The sequence below is a fragment of the Pempheris klunzingeri genome, chromosome 7 (genome assembly GCF_042242105.1).
Source record: "Pempheris klunzingeri isolate RE-2024b chromosome 7, fPemKlu1.hap1, whole genome shotgun sequence".
In the NCBI taxonomy this organism is placed as follows: Eukaryota; Metazoa; Chordata; class Actinopteri; order Acropomatiformes; family Pempheridae; genus Pempheris; species Pempheris klunzingeri.
The window spans coordinates 10,168,678-10,196,193 of record NC_092018.1 but is presented as its reverse complement, the minus strand read 5'-3'; the positions used below and the strand labels follow the sequence as shown (position 1 = coordinate 10,196,193).

At 39.4% G+C, this 27,516-nt stretch overlaps 1 protein-coding gene across 1 annotated transcript in view; it reads left to right on the top strand.

The window, feature by feature from the left end:
• rasgrf2b (Ras protein-specific guanine nucleotide-releasing factor 2b) overlaps window positions 1–27,516 on the top strand; it is a 42,952-nt gene that overhangs the window by 3,543 nt on the left and 11,893 nt on the right. The window contains exons 2-16 of the mRNA XM_070833519.1: window positions 10,813–10,919; window positions 12,543–12,690; window positions 18,030–18,119; window positions 18,279–18,415; window positions 19,557–19,673; window positions 19,837–19,916; window positions 21,756–21,949; window positions 22,130–22,239; window positions 22,328–22,446; window positions 23,717–23,877; window positions 23,983–24,049; window positions 24,616–24,752; window positions 25,296–25,378; window positions 25,717–25,965; window positions 27,348–27,440. Of these exons, the coding sequence (XP_070689620.1) occupies window positions 10,813–10,919; window positions 12,543–12,690; window positions 18,030–18,119; window positions 18,279–18,415; window positions 19,557–19,673; window positions 19,837–19,916; window positions 21,756–21,949; window positions 22,130–22,239; window positions 22,328–22,446; window positions 23,717–23,877; window positions 23,983–24,049; window positions 24,616–24,752; window positions 25,296–25,378; window positions 25,717–25,965; window positions 27,348–27,440 (1,892 nt within the window). The remainder of the gene's footprint in view (window positions 1–10,812; window positions 10,920–12,542; window positions 12,691–18,029; window positions 18,120–18,278; window positions 18,416–19,556; window positions 19,674–19,836; window positions 19,917–21,755; window positions 21,950–22,129; window positions 22,240–22,327; window positions 22,447–23,716; window positions 23,878–23,982; window positions 24,050–24,615; window positions 24,753–25,295; window positions 25,379–25,716; window positions 25,966–27,347; window positions 27,441–27,516) is intronic.

Genomic DNA, 27,516 nt, shown 5'->3' with positions numbered 1-27,516 from the left:
GTTATGCATAACATTTTAGTAGCTTCAGTGTTTCTGTTTCAAATTAAGTGCAACCAGATTGTTGTGCATTCTGCAGCAAAATGTTTGATTGTGCCAAACTTTTGATTAATGTAGGAAGGCATTACATGTGTAACATAATTAAAACCAGCTTTACTCAGTCAAGAAAAATCGTTTCTTGAAATAATTTCATTTTTGTTTTGTTGTTTTTGTGCACTGAGTTTTGCATCTCAGGGCCACCATACTTGGGACTTCATAGATGTTTTGGTGTCGATGCAAATGTGAATTTGTCAATCAGGACAATTTTTTGGGTGTTCCTCCAAGACATGAATGTTGAGTTATGTTCAACTTTCATGTTTGTGAGAATTTAGAGCTCAGTTTTGTCATCAAAGACCTCCTCTCCATCCATGCTTAAAGCACATGGCTGCAGTAAAGTGAAATATGTACTTTCATTAAAAACATAGAGCATGGGAGAAATAAATCAAATCTATTTAATAAAGCATGTTTTGTTGAGCTATTTCATAGACAATAGTCAACAGTCTCCTTACTTATTAGAGCTGATGCAGGAAAGGGTTGGGTAACAGTTGAGAGTTGAAGTGTCAGTGCTGACTTCCTGATGCTTGTGTGTGTGTAATTATATGTCATTAGAGAGCTCCTCTAGCTCTAAAAAACCCTCTTGGAGCCTCACGTTTTTGCTGTAGCTCGTACTAATCGTTTGTATCATGGAACTAATTCTTTGCGTATTCCCTAAGTCTGATCTGATTTCTTCCACAGGCTGCTTTTCATTTTCCTCTGAGTTTTCTGCCAAGTGTAAGAGCCATTATAGACCTCTTTAGTGTCAGATAAGAATTTAGATCTGGCATCTGTTTTAAAATTTGTCTTGTGTTAAATCAAAGTAATCAAAGTTAATACAACAGAATGTTTTGCCCTTTATCATAACACTGAGACTGGAGTTTATAGTTCAAATTGGAATGCTTATGGTGGTTTGCTTTGCACGGTAGCCAGGCTGCAAGCAGTAGCATTAACCACGTTGCTAACATTGCTAATGGTAGCATAAGCAAATGCCAGTGTTAGCAGATGGCATTCTTGCTAATGGTAGTTGATTAGTAAATAACACAGTAAATAACACAATTTTCTCTTTATAATAGCACTGAGATTGGGGTTTCAAATTCAAATTGGGACTTTTGGACTTTAGGAATTCATGGACCCATTGGAGCCATTAGCAATATGGATTTCTCTACTTGATCAGTAAATAACAATAACAACACTGAAATTGGGGTGCCACAATTTTCCTGTGGCCTCTCTAAAATTAGTTGTGAAAGTTACTAAATTCCGTTAAGGTCAAAGAATTGATAAGAAGACAGATGATTGAATATCATAAGATGCTGGTCCAGTTTTCTTTGTAACAGTGGCGCAATAATAGGCTACTACTTGGAATAGCTAAGGGGGAAAAGCTGTCTGCTTCTGAATTACGAAAAACAGCATATTTTAGAGAGATTGAAAAACATTTTACAAAAAGATGCTCATTTTCTTTCTTCCACAGAGTTTGATGAGAAGATTGAAACCACTCTCATGTCTGTGTCTCGGGGATGGAGCTAGAGCCAGGAGATGCTTAGCTTAGCTTAGCATAAAGACTGGAAGCAGGGGGAAAAGCTTGTCTGGTGCAAGCTCATAAATAATGCGAGTTATGTGTGGTAACTATCTCTTTGCGAAGGGTATAACAGTCGTCACAATGTGGTTGCCAGGCAACCAGCTGCATAGAGGTGCTGGGCAGATGGATAAATGATTGAGCCTCAAAGGTACTAAAATTAATATTTTTGAACTTTGGAGACAACCAGCCTAGTTGTTTCCCCTTGATTCCAGCCTTTTTGCAAGGCTACTCTAATCAGCTCCTCGCCGGAGCTCCACAGTTAATCTACATGGTTTCAATATTCTCAGTTAACTCTTGATAATGTCATTTGATATTAAACTATTGCTTTAAAGCTGCTCTAATCAATTATCTCAAAATAACATTGGATCAAATGATTATATGTAGTTTGAAAATGCTTGCCTGTAATAAATAACCCATAGAGAACTATCATCAGGCTCTGCAGTGCTCCTCAGCTCTACTGAGCGCTTTAGCATCTCTCAGCTTGATTTGTTTTGGTTCACCCTCACTGCTCTCTTTAGCTTTGTTTTCTGGCAAAGCAGCAGCTCTTTTCAGCAAAAAAAAGCTATGAAAATTTACCGTGCACAACCTGCTCAGCATCAAACGGCTAACAGACAAAGAAAGAAACTATCTGATGAACATGTAGTGAAGCATTTATCAGCTAAACTCAATATTGGGTTTAGATATGTCAGATTGACACCAACATCACTCCAAGTGAATGATAATCTTGCTAATGTCTGCTTGACGTGTAAATAAGCTGCTGTTTGCTACCTTGTTCACCATATGAACCATATCAACTTTATTGGGTGATATGTCAATGTTGTGTTGACAGCTTGTGATGCGGCTGCAGGTGCTGATGTGGAGCAGTGGCACAGCAAAAATGAGGCACATCCATCCCACAAGGTGTCTATAAAATAAACTTAAGCGTAATATGATTGTCAAGCAGCTTCATGTGTGTTTGTACTTTTCTGTGCTGAGGTTATGAGCAGTGTTTTTTTGTACAGGATCAGGTTAGCCACACTGGTAATTCCCAAGAATATCGTAAAACATATTTACAGTGTGTTCTGCTGTTCCACTGTGGGAATCATAGAACAAACTCTCCAATTCAGCATCTAATGCATTAAGGCTGCAGGAGGTTTTCCAGCAATTCCTCCTGACAGTGGAGTGAGTGAGAACTGTAAAGCAGCAAATGTGTAAGATGGGAGAAAACGCTTTAGGATAGCTGTATATCATGAGTGTGTATACAGGTTTGATTTATTTTAAGTAGGAGGACAGCGGTGAAAGTAATAGGTGGAGGAGGGGAGCAATCTGTTTAATCTCCAGATAAACACAGGTAATCCCTGATCAGAGTGTTCTGAGGTAGGCACAACAGTTATTAGTATACTTATATACAGTGTGTGTATGTGTGAAAGTTTATGTGTGTGTGTGCTGTGCATCCCCATACTTTGTTATAAGAACTTCTTTGGAGGAAGTGAACAGCATGGGTGGCAATAAAAAAACAGCAGGATGTGGGATGTTGATTCAGTGATTGTCACATTAGCTGGTACATCATTAGTTGAATTCAGTGGTTACATAAAGTACTGCTGCTGTCGGATTAATGTTTTTTATCTCTTCACAATGATGAGACTCCAGGAAATTAAAAATCTGTTCTTCTGCTCTACAGTGAAGAGAAGCTTTGGGGATTTCTGAAATTATAGAATGGGACAGGGATAGATATATGCAAAGAGGGCAATTTAATGTTGAATGAGAAGATGAACCATGTTAAAACTGCAAATGTGCTTTTACATCTCATGCATTTTCTATATATATATATTGTATTTGTGCTGGTTGTCCTAAAACAGAAAAAAAGCTTTTAAAGGAATAGTTTTTCATTTGGTAAAATGTGTTTATTAGCTACCTTGACAAAACTTAAATAGAGATTAAAAGATTAAAATTACCATTAAATATAAGGCTGCAGCAAAGAGCTGGTTAGCTTGGTATAAAGACTAAAATGAACAAAATTCATCTATCAGTCCCTTATTGATTAATTCATTAAATAAAATTGGTTTAGTCCTTATAATGACAAAAGCATAAAAAGGTGAGCTTGTAGTCTTTCAGGCGTTATGTGAAGGATTACTTCCTGGCCTGTCGCAGTGACTTCCTGGAGTCACTCTGAGGTTGCCAGGCAACCAGTATTTATGCCAAGCTAAACTAAGCGGGACTGGTATCGATGGTCTCATCTAACTCTCTGCAAGAAAGAGAAGAAACATATTTTACAAAATATTGAACTATTCCTTAACATTCAAACAAACGAGCAAATTATCTTCCTTATTCAAATACAGTGGAAATAGAGACTAACTGATGTTTAACTAATTCACTTATAGTAATCAAGTAGTTTGCTTATAGTGTTCATTTTGGGTCTTTTCAAACAAATGGAGACTCCGGCTGGCTACCTGAGGCTAGAAAAAGTGTTGGTCATGATAATCATCTGCTTATCGTGATCAATTTAATCCGCACAGGTGTTAGCACTATACTGTATGTGTGGGACTATTTCTTGGCTGGAAGCAGTGACTTTGTCAAGTCTTGTAATCACTGTGAGGTTGCCTGGCAACCAGAGGAGACTCCAGGAAGGTCTCATAAAACCACAAGTGGTGGTTGGGTGGATTTTGTTATCTTTGCAGAGATCCAGGCTAGTCCCTAAACTAAGCTAAGCTAAGCTAAGCTAAGCTAACTGTAGCTTTATAATTAACAGACAAACACCTGTATCGATCTACCTGTATCTCATCTGAGTCTAGGCAAGAAACTCTTCCTTTGATGCAGAAGGTACTTTTATTTTATTGACTACATAATTTATGAGGTCTACGTGAGATGTGATGGATGACACCTGGCCATTTATTAAAAATGAATTCAGAACTTTTGGTATTGCCATATATAGGTGCATGGGTGTGCAGGTAATGACCTAATCTACAGTAAATTAGCTAAACATTATCTTATTAAGTGCATATGGTTTTTGTAGCAATAGCATTTTGTTTCTTTGTTCTTGTCGTTTGAGCATTTTATGAAGCTACGTTCAGCACAAAAATGACATTATTGGCCCTGTGGGAACACAACAGGAGCTGAGAAATGAGGGGAATATAAAGAGGAGAGCAGCAGATTGTGTGTCTGATCCAGGAGACTGGTGGGTGGAAAAAGCGAACCCACACCCCTGTCTCCTATTTATCTCTCTAAAGCCTCCTCTCACCAATGGCTTTTATTGTTCCAGCAACCGATTTAATCCTTATAACAGATTGTGTAGATGTATTTTACGACTTTACATGGAAATTCTGAATCAACTGTGGACAATGACATGTCAGTTTGTCATGAAAGCCCAAAAGGTTTTGTGTGCAACATAAGGCTAATTTACAAAACAACCACAATGTTACAATATCATGACCTCTATTTACTCTAATTGGGGTTTTTTTTGCCTCTTTTTTGACTTTAAAGTTTCCTCTTATTTTGAGGCATTTTTACTAGAATATTTTCCCACCCTCTGTGCTGTCTTTTGCAGTATTGTGTTCCCCCATGAGGACTGCAGACAACAGGTGGTTTGAATTTGCTCTGTTTTGATAATCAACCACCAACACTGGTTCTTAGTATCTCATTTTGGGTTTTCTTCTGTTCTTTTAAGGGAAGCTCACATGGTGTACATACTCCCACATACACCTACAGGAAATCCAGTCCATGGATTATATCACTTTCCTCTGTAGTCTCTCCCTCTCTCTCTTACGCACACATGAATCTGTTCCTCTCTCTGTTGTATTCCTCTGTAATGGTAATTATCACCCTGCGGGACTCAGGATCACTGCGCAGGTCCTGGTTCACCACAGCAGTGCAAAGGTAGAGGCACCTTATACATCAGCTTCCAGTGGAGCCTATTGTGTTAAAACTGCTCGTGAATGATTTTTTTTCTGTCTACTGTGTAATTAGTGCACATGGATCTAAGGAATAAGATGTTTCTACTCTAAAACTAGTCAGATGTTGACTAAAAATACACGATAAAGTACATACTAATAGCCAACCTGTGTTTGATCTTGCACTGTGTTATATTTCATGAACTGTGGTCTTTCACTGGTTCATTGATGCTACTCAGTTGAGTCAACTTTCACTTTCATGCAAATTACAGTGTCTGCTTGTCCTGTTGAATATTTGCTTGCAGGATTTTTTGTAAACGGCCACTTTTATGCAAATTGGATTCAAACAACGTTAGCCCAACCTTTGTGATTGGGCTGCAAACATACACCATATATGGCGGTGATGCAAGAAAATGACAGCACAATAATGTATTTTTGTTACCTACCTAAATGCTAGTCTCTCTATCACAACTTTTCCATTGGTTTTTTGATTAAAACGTGAATGAGCCCTTTTAAATGCAGTTAATTGTAGTAGAATCACAGCACAGCCTTCAAGTCCTTGTTGATATTTTAATTTGTGTTGAAACTGTTTTCCTGCAGACCATATATTCCTGCTTATATTTACATAACCACACAAATGATTTAGCATGTTTCAGCCCATTTACTGTGCTACAAAATAAATTCAGTATATACTATACATCACTGCTAGAAATGTGATTATTTTTTCTACCATTATATTCAGCTTCGGTTGGTTTCTATTTTAAATACAATATTGATCATCAATTCTGCAGTATTTTTGTCAAATCATTATGAGGTAATTAAGTACTAGCTTTTACAACCACTATAAATGAAAACTCCATGTTCGCTGTGATGGATCAAACGACTCAAGCAAGTTTTAAAGTCCCTACATATCTATAGTCCCTTACACATGTGTTTTTGCTTATATTGCTCAATTAGACATCTTCTCTGGACTCTGCATGTGTACATACTGTGCTCGATTGACATATTCCTCATCAGGTAATTGGCATCAGGTAATTCCAGCATCTCTGCCTAACTTCGATGTGACTAGAGGTCTAAACAGCAGAGAAACTGACACCATTGCAGGTGTATAGGGCTTTAAAAGACTGCTCACTGCTGGTCTTTTGCTCTTTTTCAAGTTCATACTTATATTTGGAGATGCTACTAGGTTACATGGTTTAATGTTCAAAAAACATTTTTCTCATAGCAGACATGGCTGCTGCAGTTGTTTTGAAAGAACAGAGCAATCTGTGTGCTTTGCTCTTTCCTTCAATATCTTTGTGTTAGCGGGAGCTGGTGTTAGTGAGGAAAAACAATGGCTGACAGCGAGGTGGACTCAGGAGGTTTTCAGTGGGTGGGGACAGTCGGCCTGCTCAAGGGCTGGAGGAGGTCACATATTCAGCAGATCCTCTTATGACATCATAGTGGGAGCAAAATCTAAATGGCGTGTTTTCACGCACATTCAGTTAAGGATGAAGCAGGAGAAACAGAGAGAGGACGGTCTTTTCTCATAGTTGTTAGGTACACTGGCGACACATATTTATGTCGAAAAGACATTAAAAAGTGCATTTTGCATAATATGGAACCTTTAACAGCCAGTGGGAAAGAAAATATGTAACTCTTGCAAAGGAACCTTTATGGCAGGCTCTGCTCTCTTGTGGCCATAAGTGTATCAAACATTTAATACTTAAAGCATTCATTCCTTTTCTACCTTTCGACATAAAAGAAAACCAAAGCAGTAAAATGCCACTTGAAAGCCACTGAAAGCAGAGCAAGTGAGAGATGATGGGGAAAAACAAAACAAAAAAACAAGTTCCATCTGTAGCATGGTGCAACACAATTTGGCCTTTACAGATATCAAAGCAGACAGCAGTGTTGTATCATTAGTGGCTATTCCAGTCCCTAATCATCAGTGGATCCCAACAGTGATTCTGTCATCTCTGCTTTTAAATATTTATAACAGTTGAGTATTTCTGGATCCCCCAGCCATCGTTTGCCTAATGAATCTATTACAGCCAAGTCCGGTTTTGTCTTTGACTCTTCTTTAATAAAGAAAAAAGTATTTCATCTCAGAACCACCATGAACCTGAGGGTGTTTGTGTGTGTGTTAGGTTTTAATTTCCTAATGTTCAGTCTCTGTTGGACGTAGAAAAGCACTCAGTTTTCGTTCAGAGAGCTTCTCACTCCTCACCTCTGTTCTCACATTATGCAATTTTAAATGGCTGACCTGAAATTGCTTCTGAATAATAAAATTTGCTGCCCTTCATTGTGCCTCTGTCTTGCTCAGTGGTGGTAAAACACACTCCTTTGTGTCACACCGTCAGTTTCACAGTCTCATTTTCTGTAATAACTGTTCCTCAGATTAGCTGAAAAAAAGTTTCAGGTGTGTGGTAAATGGTCGTTGGTGACATGCAGAGTTGAAAAGAGTCTCTGTCTCTTTGTCTCGTTGTTTCTTTTGCTTTCCTTCTCTGTCTTTATTTGTTCAAATGAAATTTCTTACAGTACAGTGGAGGCCCTGAGGGATGGAGGGTACATTTGAGCCGATTTGAAGGGAGAGCGAGTCGGTAGTCCTGAGTGGTACTGTAGAGTTGGGAAGCTTCGTCCTCATCTAATGAGGACACATTACAGTGTTACAGTTTTGCATTGTGAATGTTTTTAATGCCATCAGGTCCAGCTTGATGCAAAATCTTCTTTAAAGGATGCAATACAATTAAACTTTAATGATTGCCTGGGGGGCAAGTAGGTCACTGCTGCTTCAAATAGTAATAGTATACAGCAGGAGTAAAATAGGATATAAATATAAAAGTAGGATTAGAATATGAATCAGATTTGAGTTAGTTAAACATACAAACCGACAACTTAAACACAAGTGAAGCAGAAGGTATAAATGGTAAGACTGGACAGAATATTATGTTAAGCATCCTGGAAAAGAAAATGACATGATAGAAATAGTATTACTAGGCCTACATAATGTATGCAGAATAAACACATACATCTACTTCAATACTCTACTCAGAAGTTTTATGTGCAGTTTCCTTTTAAACAAAGTTGTGTTCACATTCAGTGTTTCTCACCAAAACAGTGCATATTCTTGAGCCTCAACAAACACTTTGTCGAGGTTTTATGATTATTCTGAGTATTTAGAATTGTTTTTACATCCATATTTGCTAACTTGCAAAAAAAAAAGAAAATCATTAAAAGTACCAGCCCTCCACAGGGTACCTATAAGTACCATTTGGCGTACATGAGGTAATTTACGTGAAAATTTCCATTTTATATTACTTTTATCTATACCCCTCTTCATTTCAGATTGAAATATAATGCTTTTGAATCCAAAATGATAGATTTATAGTGTATAATAAACTAGCTAAGTTTAACATTAAAATGCTGCTTACATGTTAATGTTTCAGTAATATTAATCAAATATCATATAGAAATATCACTGACAGAGGTCATTCTCCCTATAATATTATTTACAAGTACATTTAGCAGATAATACTTCTGGACTTCTATTGTACTTCTATACTTACTTACTTATTGCAATAGATTGTTACTGCTACTTTTACAAAAGTAAAAAATCGGATTATTTCTTCTACCATTGAGCATAAAATAGAAGAAACCACCATAATATCATCCTGTGCATGTGGTAATAATGACGGGGACATCTGTCTGAACTGGCCACAGTTCCATACCAATACCAACATGCGTGAAAATGTTTGTGTGTGTTCACTTTAATAAAAGCCACATGGTAAAAATCTATTAACCACATCAATTGACTGCATTATCTTAAACATTCAGATAACATAGGCTCAGATTATCTATCTAGATATCTAAAATCTGCTTTCCTTCCTTTGCATGTCTAAAACAGAAGGAGAGATCAATAGCATTACATGGATAGAGGCAGCGCTGAAAAGCAGAAAATGGAAGTGAAAAACACAGTGGAAACGTCAGATGTTGCGTTGCCATGGAAATGTTATCTTGTTAGGTGGTGACACAATTTAGAAATATGTACTCGGTTAAGAAATATTATGTAACCGCTCCCTCTCTTCATCCTCCTCTGTCTCTCTTTCTCCTTGTCAAAGACTGTTAGAGCACAGATTATTGTTGATGTAATAAAATCCAGCCAGCCAGTGAATCGAAATGACAGATACATGAAAAGGAAGCAAAGGAGGATAGAGATGGAGATGGAGGGTCTCTGAGCGTGTGTGTGTGTGTGTGTGTGTGTGTGTGTGTGTGTGTGTATGGGGGTTTGGTGACTCTGTTCCCAGCCCATTCCCACTGCAGGGTCCAAAGCCCGTCCATCCTCCTGCAGGGTAAACGTCTCCTCTGGACTCAGTTTGGTTCACTGAATCCTTACTGAGAGAGACATAAAGGGATGAAAGTATGAAGGGATGTGGGAATGGAGGAGGAGGAGGAGGAGGAGTGGGTTTCGACAACAAGAGAAGTGAGGATGCTATTTGAGCGGGGCAGAGGAGGCGGAGTGGGATGATAGGTGAAGTGCAAAGAGAGAGAGAGAGAGAGAGGAGGAGGAAAGAGGTGGTTGGATGATGAGAAGAGAAGAGGAGGAGGAGGAGGAGGAGGAGAGAAAAGTCCATGCGGAGCTCAGTCTTCTCTGTTTTCCCTGACTAAGAATAGCAGCTCTTCTGGTAACCCAGTGCCCCAGGACATGACCATTTGAATAAAAGCCTCTATCACTTCATATAATGCTGTGTGTGTGTGTGTGCGCTCTACTGTATGTGTGTGTCCCTGTGCTTGCATGTGTTGGCACGAGCCGGTGTGTAAGTGTGGGGAAGTATTTTGAAGGCAGATACTCAGGGAAATTCATCAGAATAAAAAGAGAGACAGACAGGAAGTGAGAGAGACAGAGCGGGCTAATTGATGGTGATGATAATAGGCTGGTGGAGAAGAGAGGCACAGGCGAGACTTGATGTTTTATCCCAGCGAGCAAATAGCTCTGTCATGTGTATCGAGCCACCCACCCTCCCCCGTCCCGTCTCTCTCTCTCTCTCTGTCTGTGTGCTCTGCCCGCTTCATGTAAGGTCTTTGGAACTTTATATGGGATGAATCTGGGCAAGAAAAGAGCGTGAAAAGCAAATGTAGTTGAAAACAGTCTTTCCATATGTCTGCGCCATGTGTCTGATAAGCTGTAGCTAGCATCTCAAGAGAGCAACCAAAACATCTTGAGACTGTTGGCACAACTGAGGGGAGGTGTTGTAGATGTGTTTGGTCTCAGGGTCACAAATATAAACAGGTTTTCTCTCTTCATCTTCCTCTGTTCAGCACTACTTCCTCATCGTGTTCGGCCACGATGGACAGAAGCCCCTGGAGCTGCGGACAGAGGAGGAGAGCGAGTGCGATGAATGGGTGGAGGCCATCCAGCAGGCCAGGTACACAAATAGCATTGTATGAAAAGTGTTGGCGTGTGTGTAGCAAGAAATATGACATCAGACTGCATGACCACAGTTTGATGTAATGTGACGGAACATTAAGATTAGAGAGCATGAACATGAACTTTAAAAGGCCATACTGAGGGTTTTTCATGTTATAGCTCATTTAATACAAATCATGTGTAATTTATTGCTAAACTGACTGTGTTCTACAGAATACTTAACTTTTTGCGCTTGTTTCCTACCTTCCACGATCCATTAGTTTCACTTTATTTCAGCATGGTATGAGAGTCAACTTGTAAAGATTGGAAAAGTTGATTTAAACACACACTAATCCATCTTATTTTTTTGTCAAGCTGACATTATTGTGGCATCTTGTTACACAGCCTCCTCACAGCAACACGTCTCCAGGTTCGAACATTAGGGCCAGTTGGGGTCTTTCTGTGTTGAGTTTGTATGTTCTCCTCATGCTTCCGTGGGTTCTCTCTGGATACACTGTCTTCCTCCCACAATCCAAAGACATACAGATTAATTGGTGACTGTGAATGTGGGTGTGAATGGCGAACTGTCCAGGGTGTACTGAGCCCACAATGCCAGATTGGCTTAAGCCTCATGCAACCCTCTAAGGATAAGTGGTAGAGATAATGGAATGGAAATTTTTGACCTTGTGATCTATAACATTAAAGGCCCTACACACCCATGGTGGACCTATACAGATATTATCACTTAATGTGCCTGATGAAACCTGTTCTCTAGACGGTGTGGGCATGTCAGATTAGTGCGCTTGTCATTTGTCATAGTTTGACATGTACGAAACATAATTCCCAGTATAGCTCCCTCCACCTAAGTAAGAACACATGTGAAGGTATACAAGACCAATAAAGTGAAACGCAAGCTCACTGTCACACTGTCATGGCTCACTTGGACACTTGAACAGGATGGAGCTTTCATTAATGTTATCAGTAGTGCCTGTGTTTTTCCTTCCATGACAAGTCAAAATGTCTGCTGCTTCATGTGAAAAACTGCATCTGGTCAACTTTCAGGTTTGCATCCATCAAGTCAGAACCAAAAACCTAAAATCACATGACAGCACTTTCAAAAATCACATTTTACTTTGGGAAGTGTTTAAGTATCACACAAGGGGAGCTCGCACTTATTTTTCCTTTCATGTTAACAGAACCGTTCGAGAGAAACCTGAGAAAATTGTTGGTGAAATAACTCTACACCAATAAAAGAGCAGGTGTCCTCTAGGTGTCTTACTTCTGTACAGACTGAATTTCTGCATGTGAAAATAAATGATAAATATGCAGAAAGATCGATCAGACTCCTGGTTGATTCCTGATTAAAACAATCAGACCATTTGGCTTCCATAAACTGTTAAAAATGTTAATGGTGTCTTATGTACTCTTCCTTTTGTCATTCTTCATGTCCCCACTTCTTTTTATTCTAATCTTTGATTCATTTTCTCATTCCTTCTTTTTCTGCAATAAGACACAGCTTTTAAAGTAAAATCTAAATTCTTTTGTATACGCTGCTATTCAGTCATGCTCATCATATAATGCGGTCCTCCCAGTGCCTCATTTAGCTGATATCTCTACATATTTGTGGACTTCCCTTTATCAGTTACTCAGACATCATCATTGAACGAGAGGTGCTGATGCAGAAGTACATCCACCTCGTGCAGATAGTGGAGACTGAGAAGGTGGCTGCCAACCAGCTGCGCACCCAGCTAGAAGATCAGGACACAGAAATCGAGAGGCTCAAAGCAGAGGTACAGTTTGTCATGTGCACCACACAAACACACACATACATATAATCCTCAAGATTTCCCTCAAATCAAACCCCATTTTCATATAATTTCTGACCATGTTTTTCAATAATGGCCATTCAAGGAAACACAGGAAACAATGCATGTGTATCTTAAATAGGATGCCTGAGACAAAAGCCAGTACATGTGTGCATTTCACGTAACACTGAGCGTTGGAGGCGGAAGTGCACTTGTTGATGGCTGCTTTCTTCAGCGTTAAAAACAAGCCTCTCAGCCCACTGTTGGTTGTCTGTGCTGTAGATACATGAGTTGCTCTTCCGCTGTTGCATTTCTATTTCGTAAAACATGTTTACTGCCCTTAGAGGTCAATACTAGTCTATTAAGAATAGACCAGACCGTCACCTATGTGAACTTTACAAATGTCACAGCCATGCCCCTGACTGGGGAATAGAACAATGAAGATTCCACAGATCTTTGACGCTTGTTTGGATTACATTTTTGACAAGTTTATGTGCATTAATTTCCTTTAAAGGAAAAATTAGTTTTATAGACATGTCTATTATTTTGCAACCTTATGAGAACCTGAGCTGTCATGCCTCATCAGACACTATCTGGACATCTACACATATTTGATGGAAGCAGCAGGTGGTGTTAGGACAAGTGTTGTCTTTAAATACCCAACCTGGTAATATCCATTTGTTGTCCACTTTGTTAACATCTGTTTGAGGTAGGGTATACTGAGATTTAGTCGAAGGGTGGTCTGCTGTAATGCAGGACTGTACTCCATCTGCCTCCCACTCAAGCCACCTATCCATCAATTGTAACTGTCAGCAGTATTATTTAGCTGACAATGAATACTCATCTATCTTATGTGCCTCAAATCACAGAGAGAAAGATTTTGATAACAAAATCTTCTGCAAATCCCAGCTCACATCCTAAATCCTAAATATTATGATCAATTGATTTCATGCAGAAAAAAAGTCAAAATAAAGATGAATTGATGTCCTGCATCATAAATTCTTCACAATAGTTTTACTGCTCGATTTGTCTGTGGAAAAGGAAAAAAAAGCGTCTGGGTGCATTCTGCTCTTCCAAATCTACAGTTTGGCTGACCTTTCAATTGAATGTTGTGATGAGAAGCAACTCCTGTGGAGCAAATTCTTGTCACGTGACCTATGGTTTGCTTGCTGCATTTTGAAAAAATCCAGTTTTCCATCGCTGTGTGCCATGAACTCACTTGAAAAAAACAGATGTGTCACAACAAATGTGCAGTGTGATCACATTGCTTTTGATTTTGAGTGCTCCTGTCGTGCATCGCTAACAAAACTAATGAATTTGTGCGCTCAGAGGATGCAACATCTAAATGGCCCCTTAGATGGCATTTATAAGCTTTTGAAACACTGAAGTATGAAATCATCTTAGTCATAAAAAATCAAGAAAATTCTAATTAAAGTTAAAAGTGCCATGTGGAGTATTCTTTTGAACAAACAAATTAAGACACTGTTACTCAAATGCATAATGTGTATCCTTGAGGTTTAAATAATGTGTTGAATGTGTTTCTTTCTATCATAAATCAAGCACTTTTATATTTACTTGCTTGCCATCCTTTTCTTCTTCTCCTCTGTTGGTGGTTTACTGCATTTGGGCATTTGCGATGTGAATCGTTGATCAGCAAAATAAAGGGAAACTGGTGGCAGGAATGTATTAGAGTGTGTGCATGTTTGTTCTTCTGCACAGTAATGGTGCAATTAAAATGGGGAGCCACTAATCAAGACATTGATCCATAGATCCAGGGGTTGTCAAAATCTCCTCAGAGTACCTTCAAGACCACATCTCTCATAAACATGTTTCTTTTTTTATAGGCATTGAAATACAGTAGACATGCATATAGGTGGCATCACTCACTCACACACCAGCACGCCCACACACTTCTGTGATTACCACCACAAATCATTTCAAGAGTGATCCAAGGAGAAACACACGTATATATATATATACCTGTGTGTGTATATATATCCATATTCCTATGGGTATGCATTGTGTGCATGTGTGTGTCTTCTCATAGCTGTGTTTATGGTAGCGGAGGTGTGGGTGTGAACGCTACTCATTCACCTCTAAGCGTAGGAGGAGAAGCCGACCGTTCAATAAAGACAGCCCATCAGTGTCCTTACAAACAGCTGCCAAACCAGTACGCTTATCGAACGCAACACATTTCTGTTCTGCCGTCACAGCACGATAAATCAGACATGCCCTCTCACACAAAAAACAAAACTGACCTCCACAACGTTGTTTATCAGGACTAATTACAATTTTCTCTCTCACACACAGAGGACAGCAGGTAATTATTGGTTTATGGTAATTAGATCAATAGCTCTAATCCTTTCTGAAGTAAAATAAGTGAGCTTATTTTGGATCTTGACATCACTGTCAAACTGCTGCGATAAAGCTGGTGCAGCTGGTAAAGCTGGTTAGATGAGGGCTGTAATACAGTGGGGCAAAAAAGTATTTAGTCAGCCACCAATTGTGCAAGTTATGTACAATAATAAATTTCTGTTTATATAGCACCTTTCAAAACCTACATCACAATATGCTTTAGCAGCTAAAAGTAAATAAGATCCAAAACCAGGTAATCGTTAGTGACAGGGTGAGATTTTTGAACCTTTAGCTGCGATCAGGCTCACAGGGAGTTGGCAGATCACAGATACAGGCAGGAGCCTGACCATACAAAGCTTTAAAAACAAGCAGTAAAATATTATAATCACTTATAAAACTAATGTGGTCACTTCTCTTAGTATGTGTTAAACACCTGGTACAGGTAAACCTGTAGAAGTGTTTGGATGTTTGCCTTCTGATTCCTATATAAAGGGCATTGTAATAGTCAAGTCAGTTTTTTATTTATCAATATTATGATATTGATTTCAACCATATTGCTCAGCCATAGAATTGTGCGTACAGTAAGGGGGTGGGCGATCTGGCCATGAAGTAGTATCATGATTTATATAACCCCAATCATGATACGCAATCCAAATTGTGATCTTTTTTCCCACTTTTGAAATGCCCTGCAGACTGCAGCCAGACTTGAAATAGCCTTTGATTTTCTCCATTTGCACCATTAAGAAAATGGTGATTCAATTTGAAGCTGAAAAAAGAAGCCTAAAGAAAGCATAATCATAGAGCAACATTTTTAAGTGCTCATAGCACATTTTAAATCCCACATTGTGAACAGCTTTGAATGCCATCATATTCTTCACTGAATAGAGTGTGAGCGCCTCATTAACCTCTTTCCATTGCTTGCTGCTGTGGTCGTGCAAATGTTGTTACACATTAAGCACTCCTAGTGTACTGTATGTATATACATGTGATAGAGTCCAGAAGAAATCATTAGTAGCAAAAATTATATATATTTATACTTATATATTTTGTGAGCATTTGGAAAAAACTCACTATTACTGATTATTGTACTATTTTGGTGCTTTATATGTGTAAAATAGCAAAACACATTCATTATTCTCCATACATCTTTATTTGTATGCTTGTCTTTGCTTGTGTTGCATGTTCAGATGACCTACTTTGCACCAACAAAAAGACTTGTCTAGGTTACAATTACTTGCAATGAATTGGTTGGATGTGTGTCAGCTGAACGAAATTATATAGATCTCATGGACCTCTACAATAAAGGTTCATGTACCATTGTTTTTGAAATTTAAATTGCTAATCACAGATTTCCTGTGATTTTCCAGGTAATTTAGTATCTCTGTTGTATCAGATGAGAAGCGATTCCTTTGTACATGTTCTCTTGGATGGCCAGAAGGCACTGCAGACTTATTCTTATTAATGTAAGGTGCTTGATTGAAATTTAATTCTGGTCTGTGCAGCAGTATGCCCCTGGGGAAGCTATTTGTTCATTGGGCCAGCTGCTAACATCTCCATAAATCACACCTCCACTATCATTACCAATTCTGCCTCGGCTCATCTGTGCCAGTAATCTTTTTAATAAATATTTTGTTGTATAGGCTATTTCTGTCTTTGGGAAGAAATAACCTGTTACGCTGCTCTTACTTGTAATTCTCCCTTGGAGCAACAAGTGTTGCAGACACTCCTCCCTGCCACAAACTGTGATTATATCTCATTGGCAGGTTACAGAGAGCCCTCCTGATAATTAGAATGCTAACAAAAGACATTTTATATCTGGAAACATCTGCCTGTATAATAGGGCTCCACATGAAAAAAGGATTAGACTTTGAGAGCCAGTGTGCAGTTGGTGATCCATCTCATTAAAACATTCTCTTATTTGTTTGTTTATGTGTGTGCTGCTCCGTGTTTATGAATAATTAAACCAACTAGCCACTGTAACTGTCAACAGTTGGCAGACTGGCTGCTCTCTGCTGCCATTTGCATGAAGCGCTAGTGAATAAGAAAATGAGGATGAATGTGTGTGGCTGAAAAAGGCTTTGGCTTCATCTTTCATGCTCTCCTCCATCTGTGATAAAGTGATGTTGTCCAGAGGCCTGAAGGTAAAAGCAAACAGGTGAAAGTAATACATCACGAAAGCCACTAAAGTCTTAAACTGATTCTGTACAGAGGATAGCTGTGCTCATCACTGTTATTTCAAGAGAAGTGGTGCTATCTATTATTAGGTTTACAATGTGAAGTTTGATTTTTTTCCACAGCTTAATAACATTTTGAGTTTGGCCTGGCTCATGCCCGTTGGGATGTGTCTCATGTTTTCAACCCTGGAAGATGACATTAACTTTGTGGTAGACGACTGGTTTTTCTTACCTGCAGCGAGTAAATGTCACGTCTAAAGGCTAATCTGACTCAAAATGATACAAAACTGGTATAATTATACAGATTAGGTCTTTAAAAGGCCTTGATATTATGGTTTCCATGGATTGGTTTCTGTTTGATGAAGATGCAGAGGATTATACTTTGTCTTCAGCACCTGTTTTACCATCCAATGCACTACAGGTATTCAGGTACATATAAGCCTTAATTTGCTTACTATCACCCGCTGATAGCAGCCCTCCCCCTTCTCTGTCGTTCTCTCATCTTAAATGAAGGCACCAGATTGTCAAAGATGAGGAAATCTGATGCCTATCTGGTGCAATCACAACCACAGATCACTGTGCTCATGCTGCATGACTATCCCATATACAGGAGTCAACCATATAACTTGTAGTCCATATAGGAATATTGTATTCTCCTTATTTCATATTTTTACATTCTACTAAACCTCAGAAGTTTCTGTTTAATGTGATTTTGTAATTTAATGCTTCTTTTGTGCTTACATTTAGTCACCCACTTTATGCTCATGTTATTTGTGACTGACTCTCTCTTAAAAGATTATAGCTCTGAACAAAACTAAGGAGCGAATGCGGCCTTACCATGTCAACCATGAAAATGAAGACCCAGATATCAAAAAGATCAAAAAGGTAAATACATTTTTTTTCATTCCAGGTAGCCCTTAGGTCTCATGTGATTTTCTTCTCTGCATCCTGTTGTATTGTTGTGCGTGTGTGCATGTTGCATACACAGTATGTATGCTCCATGTGTACGGCTGCATCTAAGCTACCTTGTTTGTATCTCCTCAGGTGCAGAGTTTCATGCGGGGCTGGCTCTGTCGGAGGAAGTGGAAGATCATCGTTCAGGACTACATCTGCTCTCCTCATGCTGAGAGCATGAGGAAGAGGAACCAGATCGTCTTCAACATGGTGGAGGCAGAGACAGAGTATGTAAATCCGTTGAAGAGGCACATATTATAGAAAAGCTGTCATCATTGTCAAGCTTTGTGGTGCATGATATAAATTTCACTTACTGTATAATCTTAGGAAAGGATCTTCTTAATGATGTGTTATACTGTACAGTTGGCCGATATGATGACAAATACTCTAAGAAAATCGACGTCAACCATTTCCATTATACTGTGTACACTAATTTACATATGATTTTAACTGCATTATGGCAATATTGGATTTATGGGATATTGGTATCATTGTGATGAAGTATATCATGATATAAAAATGACACACACTGGAACAGATTTCATACATGTCGCCATCCCTTCTGTAGATGTAATAGATTGAATAGATTGAATCAAATCACAGTCAGATTGTCAGACCATGGTTGGCAGACAAAACCACCTCTAATTCAGATACTGAAAGCCAGATGTCCTGATTTCAGCCATTCCTGTCGGCTTTTGTCTAGACCAAACTAACCTGCGATTAGATATAAATATGACCTAGAGCTAGAAGTCACTGACAAAGTCAAATATTAAAACAGTACATTTGACTAAATGTCTCTATATTCATAAAGAAAGAGTAACTCAGAGTAGAGACCTTTCACTAAAAGCCATTTGTGAGCACTGTGTAGACACAGATTACAGGTGGTGGTATTCACAAATTGCAGATAATTTTTTCAGTCTTGCAGGCCTCTCATGTGTGGGTCACACGTTTACTTTAATTGGTGAAACATGTCAAAATTATCTCCTGTTATGTTGAATGTCCAATTGTAAATGTTGCAGTGTGGTCCAAACAGGAAGAGATATTGATTATTCATTGCTCCTAGCTAGCACAAATGCAAATATTCAGGAAATTACATAATTAAACTGTAAGAGTATATTACAATAAACAACCTATTAAATATCATCAATGGCTTCTTTAAATATTTTTACATTTTTTAAATTTTATTTTATCATGTACTGTATGTGTCTTGATGAAGATGAATCTGAATCTCTAAAACCTGCGTGGAAGCTATATCTCACTGGTCTGAAGCCAGACATCATCATTCACGATACATGTTTTTCTGTTTGTCCGTGTGTGTGTGTGTGTGTGTGTGTGTGTGTGTGTGTGTGTGTGTATGCGTGATGGCAGGTACGTCCACCAGCTCTACATCCTGGTCAACTGTTTCCTCAGACCTCTGAGGATGGCTGCCAGCTCCAAGAAACCCCCCATCAGCCATGACGATGTCAGCAGCATCTTCCTCAACAGGTGTGTATGCCTGTGATGGTGTTTGTGTCCGAGTAACGTAATCTGTCTATCTTTATTTTTAAATGAATCACTGAAGTGTTAGTCATGCTGGAAGCACAAGAAGAGACTGATACTGTGGGTTTAGGAAATCTTTTGTCATTTTGTTTCTACGCTCGGTCTTCAGTGAGACCATCATGTTCCTGCATGAGATTTTCCATCAAGGCTTGAAGGCGAGGATAGCCAACTGGCCAACTCTGGTGCTGGGTAAGCTGTTGCACTATACACAAAACACACAAATACACACTGTGTGCACATGCTCTGCAGCGACTCAGTGAAATCAAGGTCAGGTTTTCAGTGGTCCTCCTCATCCGTTTGTCCCATTCATTGGTCAGACTTGACGTCTTACTGCATCATTCACACACATACACACACGAGCTGATTTCCCTATCTCAGTCTGCAACAAGTGCACTCATTGTCTTGACAGACAATGACCACCCAGACCACAAGGCATCCCACACATTCACCTCCTAAAACAGAAACCCCTCAACAGATAAGCATCACCTAGGAGACATGACAGCAAATGACTTGTGACAAATTCAAAAAGAAAAGGGCCGACTGATTAAACATGCCTCTGTTATCTCACTTTCCGCTTCAGGCTGATGCTGAAAGTAGATGTATTTGTTTCCATCAAATCAATTTCTGTAATATTTTCAGGACAGATTGTTTCCTGTTTGACATAATCATTCAAATATTTAGCCTCCAATACAACATGCTTTTCACCACACAGACACCGTTCAAATGAATAGAAGCATCCATCTGTGACTAATATGATAAAAGCTTTTTAAATCTGTTTTTCCTTTTTTTCTTGATTTTCTTTTTGTGTTTCTGTGGACATTGAAAAGCCTGATGATCTATTCATTTGGTTCTCTGCAGTGAATTAGGAAATAACATCTGCTTCATCCAATACCATTTCAAAACGTCCCATAAATGTTTGAATTAGCTTATATTCATTCTCTGTATGGACTTTGTCGCGGATGATGGTTTTTAACTGTGATTGGACAGTGAGAAACAACGAGAGACTTTAATCAAGAGTTAGAGGTTATCATAAAAATCAAGACTAGACTAATGCAAGTCAAATTAGTTCAGTCACCTTCACCAGTGAAAGATCAATATTAAATCCTAATAGGAAGTGCAAGACAGCAGGTTTGGATAGTAATGAGTTACAAGTGAGTTTTTTTAAGGAACAGGTACTTTTCATGTCCCTTTTTTCAAATTCTACTTCTGCTGTTCACTTGAGTTTCTTTTTTAGCCAGTAATTTACTTTTTACTTTGCTCTTTTTACCATTTATGCGTTCCTTACAACAAATATGTTCTAAATGCGGTGATTGAGTGTAGGGGCGCAAAGCATACAAAGAACAGCTCTACTGCAGATACCATGTTGCCAGCTGCCTGGAAGAAAAGTAGCACCACCTGTCTTTTGACCACAATTGATGATGACAGAGCAAAACCCAGAACAAGAGGCAGCCTCCAGCGAAATCTCGAGTCACATTTGCCGCCACTTTTCAGATGTTTTATCTGCAAGCGCTGATTTTCCAAAAGCGTGCACACCCTAAAAATATTAATATGGAAAGTAACTTGTACTTTTAGAGACTATTAACCAGATACTTTTTAACTTTTACTTTTAGGTTTCACAAATGGTAATTTTCACTTTTACTTTTATTTTTCGTGTATAATTGTATATTGTGTGTGTGCTACATTAGCCTCAGGCCGCTAGTTTGGTTAGTGGTAAACTGGTAGCAAAAAGACTGAATTCTACTAAATCACAAATATAATAAACAGTACAAATAATTTAAACTGTACCATCAGATGATGCTCTAACAGGGCCATTTGCAGATTAGATGATGCTGGTTACAGATCCGACAAAATGCTCAAATTAATGATGTCAGTTAATCTGCTATGGAAAAGTTAGCTGCTATAGCAACTGCACCTTCATGTGACTGACATACTATATATATATATATATATATATATATATATATATATATATATATATATATATATATATATATGTATATGTGTGTGTGTGTGTGTGTTTGTTTCTAGCTGATCTATTTGACATCCTGCTGCCCATGCTGAACATCTATCAGGAGTTTGTGCGTAACCATCAGTACAGCCTGCAGGTTTTGGCCAACTGTAAGCAGAATAGAGACTTTGACAAGCTGCTGAAACAGTACGAGTCTAACGCCGCCTGTGAGGGAAGGATGCTTGAGACATTCCTCACATACCCAATGTTCCAGGTAGATAACGGACACCAGCACACACCCATCCTCACAAGCATACCGTAATACAAATCTACAAGTCTGCGTTTTTTTATGTCAATTCTTGCATCCATCTATTGCCACTGTGTAAACTGTCTTTTGTGAATTGTTTCTGTATCTTAATAGCCTTTTTTTCTCATTTCTCTTTTCTCCTACAAGATTCCTCGCTACATCATCACCTTGCATGAGTTATTGGCACACACACCCCATGAGCATGTGGAGCGCAAGAGCCTTGAGTTTGCCAAATCCAAATTAGAGGAACTGTCCAGGTGTGTGATGGGTTGTCAGAATGATCAACGTCTCTGATTCATCTTGATAATGAATACTGAACTAATTGGTGTGTTTGTGTGTGGCCAGAGTAATGCATGATGAAGTGAGTGATACAGAGAACATCCGGAAGAACCTGGCCATAGAGAGGATGATAGTGGAGGGCTGTGACATTCTGCTGGATACCAGCCAGACCTTCGTCAGGCAGGGTACGTCTTCATCAGCTCAAAGCACTGCTTACCAGACAGCAAAGCTCTGGAGATTTTCCAGACAGTAAGATCTTCCTGGCTGTCAACCTGTGATCTGAGAGCACAAAGACAGTGTCTTGCAGGAGCTCAGTCAGTGAATCATGACATTAGCTACTGTAATACTCTTTACTGGGAGAGGTTTGACTCTCTGTCAGCTTGCCCAGTGAAAATATGGTTCAACAAACTGGGTTGTGGTTCTCCATGATAACATCTCAAAGACATTATCCTGATGGATAGTAACAACAAGCATGATTTAAAGTTAAAAGACTGATCCATCAGCAAGACTTTACACACCTAATGAATTATTCTCAAGGAATTCAAAACAGAATGTCACACATATTTTGTTTCATCACGTTTCATGTACTTCTTAACCGTTTTCTACATGAAACTGCCAGATTAAATCAAATTTTCTTCACTAAATGGAAAAGCCCCTAAGCACAACTATGTAACCATATAACACCCAGCTCTTGTTCTTGACTTTCAATGCATTTATTTTAAGTTGCTTCTGGCAAAAGGATATGCCAACTTCATGTTATGTAATGCAGAACTGTTCATCCTCATTCTCAAACAGTGGAGATAAATGGATCACCTGTGATCACTGGTCATGGAGTTAGTTGCTTCAAGCAACATGTCGTTGGAGAGACGGCCCCATAAGGGCACCACTTCAAGACCTGCATAGTCTTTATACTGTTGATGTACTCTTAAGAAAGGCACTGATCCTGAATCTGTTCTAGTGTGCATTAATTGCTACAGCATGCAAACCATCATGAGCTGTCTGGTCTACTGATTTGTGGTACTTACACATAGATCAAGTTAGAGTCAATTTTTCCTTTAAGGTGCAATGAACATACTGAGTGCCCACATGCCTGCTAAGTGAAACATATATGCTGCATTTTCATGCTGTCTTACGGCTACACAAGAGAACAGATCGTAATGTTTGTCCTATAGTTATGCCACAAGTCAGGAGATAAAGTCTGTTTTTGTTCCATCAAGCAGATGGAATCTGCCCATTGTAATTTCCTGTGATGATTCTGTGTGATTCCTGTGTGATTCCCTTATATGTCTGCCAGGTCCACACACACAATACACGTGTGCAGGAATTAGTAGCTCTGAAATGTTGCTTTTTACAGATGTAGATTTGTGCCACTGCAGATGCTTAGTAAACTCAGCCCTCAGCTTAGTGTCAGCTTAATGAAATGCAATTTAATCCTGTGCCCATCTTGCTCCTCAGGCTCTCTGATCCAGCTGCCGTCGGTGGAGCGAGGGAAGCTCAGCAAGGTCCGTCTGGGCTCTCTCTCTTTAAAGAAGGAGGGAGAAAGGCAGTGCTTCCTCTTCACCAAACACTTCCTTGTCTGCACACGCAGCTCCGGGGGAAAACTGCACCTTCTCAAGGTTAGAACAAAAGTAGATCTCAGAGAGGAAAGTTTTGGAAATTATCGCAACTTTAACCAAAGTGCATATAAACTGCTATTAATATTTTCTATCAAACTCTTGCAGCAAGGTGGAGTTTTGTCCCTAATTGACTGCACACTCATAGAGGAACCAGACGCCAGTGATGAGGAGTGTAAGTTTATTACATCAATGAAGCAAAATGTCCATGTTGGTCATCAAACAAGCAGCTCTTATTGGCTCATTTAGGCCCTTCACCACCCACAGAGGTTAATTAGGTGTCAGATGATAAGTGTCCAGAAATTACTTCCCTTTAAATATCAGATGCCCACCCCTTTAAATGTCAGGTTTTGATCTTTGGACATTACAGGCCCATTAATTTTTTTCTGAGGATTAATTTTGCAAAGGAAGATTGATGAAACACCCACCCACACACACACACACACACACACACACACACACACACACACACACACACACACACACACACACACACACACACACACACACACGTAAATGTGATTGCTGAGACAATCACATGCATGCGCACACTTTCCTTCACCACACACTGTTGCCTCTGCCACTGCCTCAGGGGTGCGCAGAGGCAACAGGTAACAGGTCTGCTTAATTAACCCTGTGTGTGTGTGTGTGTGTGTGTGTGTGTAGGTGCAATATGTATTATCAGTATTAAGAGGATTGCTATCCTGTAAAATGCTCTGTCTTTCCCCCCCTATCACACAGCTAAAGTTGGCGGTCAGGTATTTGGTCAGCTGGATTTTAAGCTTGTAGTAGAGCCATCAGACTCACCTTCGTTCACTGTGGTGCTGCTGGCACCGTCGCGGCAGGAGAAGGCAGCATGGACCAGTGATATTAGCCAGGTAATACACAAAGTCACACAGACAAACACAGAATAACAAGAACTTCCAAATAGCGAGTGCATGTCTCCGCCGGGCTTTGAGAAGGCTTAGTGATAAGTAAACACAGACACGAGTGCGTTTCCCCAGGGGTGAGTTCAGCTCACTGCCTCAGTATTTCACAAACAGAGTAGCGCCATGTAAGCAGGTCAGACTGGATTAATTCTAATCAGACAAAAAGAATACATTGTCAGTTTTAAATGGCTTCTGTTTTTACTCAATTTTTTATCATTCAGACAAGTCTCTGCATTTGTTTTGATTTAATGGCAATTCAATTTAATGGTACAGATAAACAAATGAGTGCTGGTGAGAATGAATGAGTATCATTTTTCTCATTGACATGTGACATGGTGTTGCAGACTCAACCCATCATCTGCTTTAAGTTCTGTAGGTCAAACAAACGTGAAAATACTTCAAATCAAATATTCTCATATTTTCCCTCTCATACAGTCATTGTTTCACTTTATTCTCTCACCACCTATCTTCCCTTTCTCTCTGTCTCTGTAGTGTATTGATAATATCCGCTGCAATGGCTTGATGACCAGTGTATTTGAGGAGAACTCTAAAGTCACTGTGCCTCATATGATCAAGTAAGTATTTTTGTTTTTGTGTTTTGAAGAGGAACACCCATCTCTTCATGCCAAAATTTTTAAGTTCATAATATAGCATACTTGTATCAAAATGTTACAGTTGTGTTGATGTACGGTAAATTGTTAGGCTATATAATATGTATTATGCTTTTTTAAATTTTATTTATGCTGTTGCTTAAATCTGTATTTTATGGTATACACTCTTTTTTTAAATTTATTTCTCTCTTTTACTTTACTGTTTTTGCTCAGCTACTTTTGGAACATTTTTCTTGCTTAGTAGCCGTCACCCATGCTCGGTTATGTGTGTGTGTGTATGTGTGTGCGTGTGTATCCATCAGATCCGATGTGCGTCTCCATAAAGATGATGTTGACATTTGCTTCAGCAAGACGCTCAACTCCTGCAAGGTCCCCCAGATCCGCTATGCCAGCGTGGAGCGGCTGCTTGAGAGGCTGACCGACCTGCGCTTCCTGTCCATCGACTTCCTCAACACCTTCCTGCACACGTACAGGATTTTCACCATGGCAACGGTGGTCATGGACAAACTGGCTGACATCTACAAGAAGCCCTTCTCCTCAATACCTATCAGGTCATACAATGCAAACAAACATATATGCATTCTCAAATACAGAGAGGGTTTAGACACATTGTACTCACACCTCCTCACCACAGAGGCAAACACACCTCATAAAACTTCCCTTTACCATAAAGTTCTACAAAGTTCTTCAGGAGTGTGTTCGTTTTTAGTGTATATGTCTATATTTGTGTTTGTATGTGTGTTAAATATACAGGGATGTGCCTTTGCATTGAGTTTTGAGAGTGTTTTTGATTCTGGGAATGATGCAGTCAGATGATGGGTCAGCGTTTTGGACTTGCAAAGTGCAGCTCCCACCTGTGTCCACAAGGTTGAAAACATACTGGCTGAAAAATATACCAGCCTGTGTGCGGAGGCCAGCAGAACAGATGCTTCAGCAAAGTTTTTGGCACAGCCATAGGAATATACTGCGTGTCAGATGAGGAGTTTCTCTCTCACTCTATGTTACTCATGCTCTCTCTCTTCTATTAGGTCTCTGGCTGCATCAGAATTGTGTGTTTATATTCCTTCCTCGGCTTTACTTAACTTAACTTTTCAGCTGGAAAAGGTCTTTTCCTCTGCCCAAGGGCAGGTTTATATGTAAAGCCTAACTCAATGCGGCTTGTGGCTGCCTTCACTGGAATGGAACGGGAAAGACTCATCCAGAGACCAGAGGTGTGCAGGAAGGGCATTGTGGTGTGTGGGGCAGCCAAGTCCCCTTTCTTAACACTTTACTCAAACAGACTATGCTTAAGTTTTGGCCGGAGAGCCAGCGCAGTTGGCGATTTATGAAGAGAACATGATTCATGCCATTTCATGGCTCTATTATAATTTTGTATTTTATATAATTCATATTTGATCTTGCAGTTATTAATTTTTCCATGTCTTTTAATGAGGATTTGTCAACAAAGATTGGAGCACTGCAATCTACACTCAAATTATCAAATGCTTAGATTGAACCTTTGGGGAGGGTTCATTTCAGTTGTAGAATCATTGGCCCAAAGGCCCCTTTTAGCTAACTCAAACTTTTTTCTGTTTTTTTTACATTGAAGAGGTTCCATTTCATTTGTTCCCCTGCTGGTTGGCTCCACACGGCCACACAAATGCATAAAAACACAGACTTAATCGCAGCTCTCTACGTCTGTTTTGCTCTGAATTTTTCTCCCGTGTGTCAGTATCTGGGAGACTGAACATATGCTCACCTGCTGCCTCCCCCCCTCTCGTCTTGCAAGATTAATTTATCGACCATCCATCATCTCCCCTCAAACCATCTTCTCTCTCGGTCCCATCTCCTATTTGCATTTTCACGTCTTAATCCAACATAATCACACCCATCCATTTAATCATTTTTCTGTGTCATCCGTCCCTCTGTCTTGTCATGTCCCCTCCAACTACAGGGCGCAGTACCACTCATTTGACCGTCTGTCCATCTCATCCATCTGTCCTGACTACAGTCTGAAGATCAAGAAGATAGCCATGGATCAGTCCAAGTAACCAACTCTTCTCTCTGTCTTCTTTTTCACTGTCTCTTTTCAACTTTTCCTGCCTGTTCCTCCTCTCTTCTGG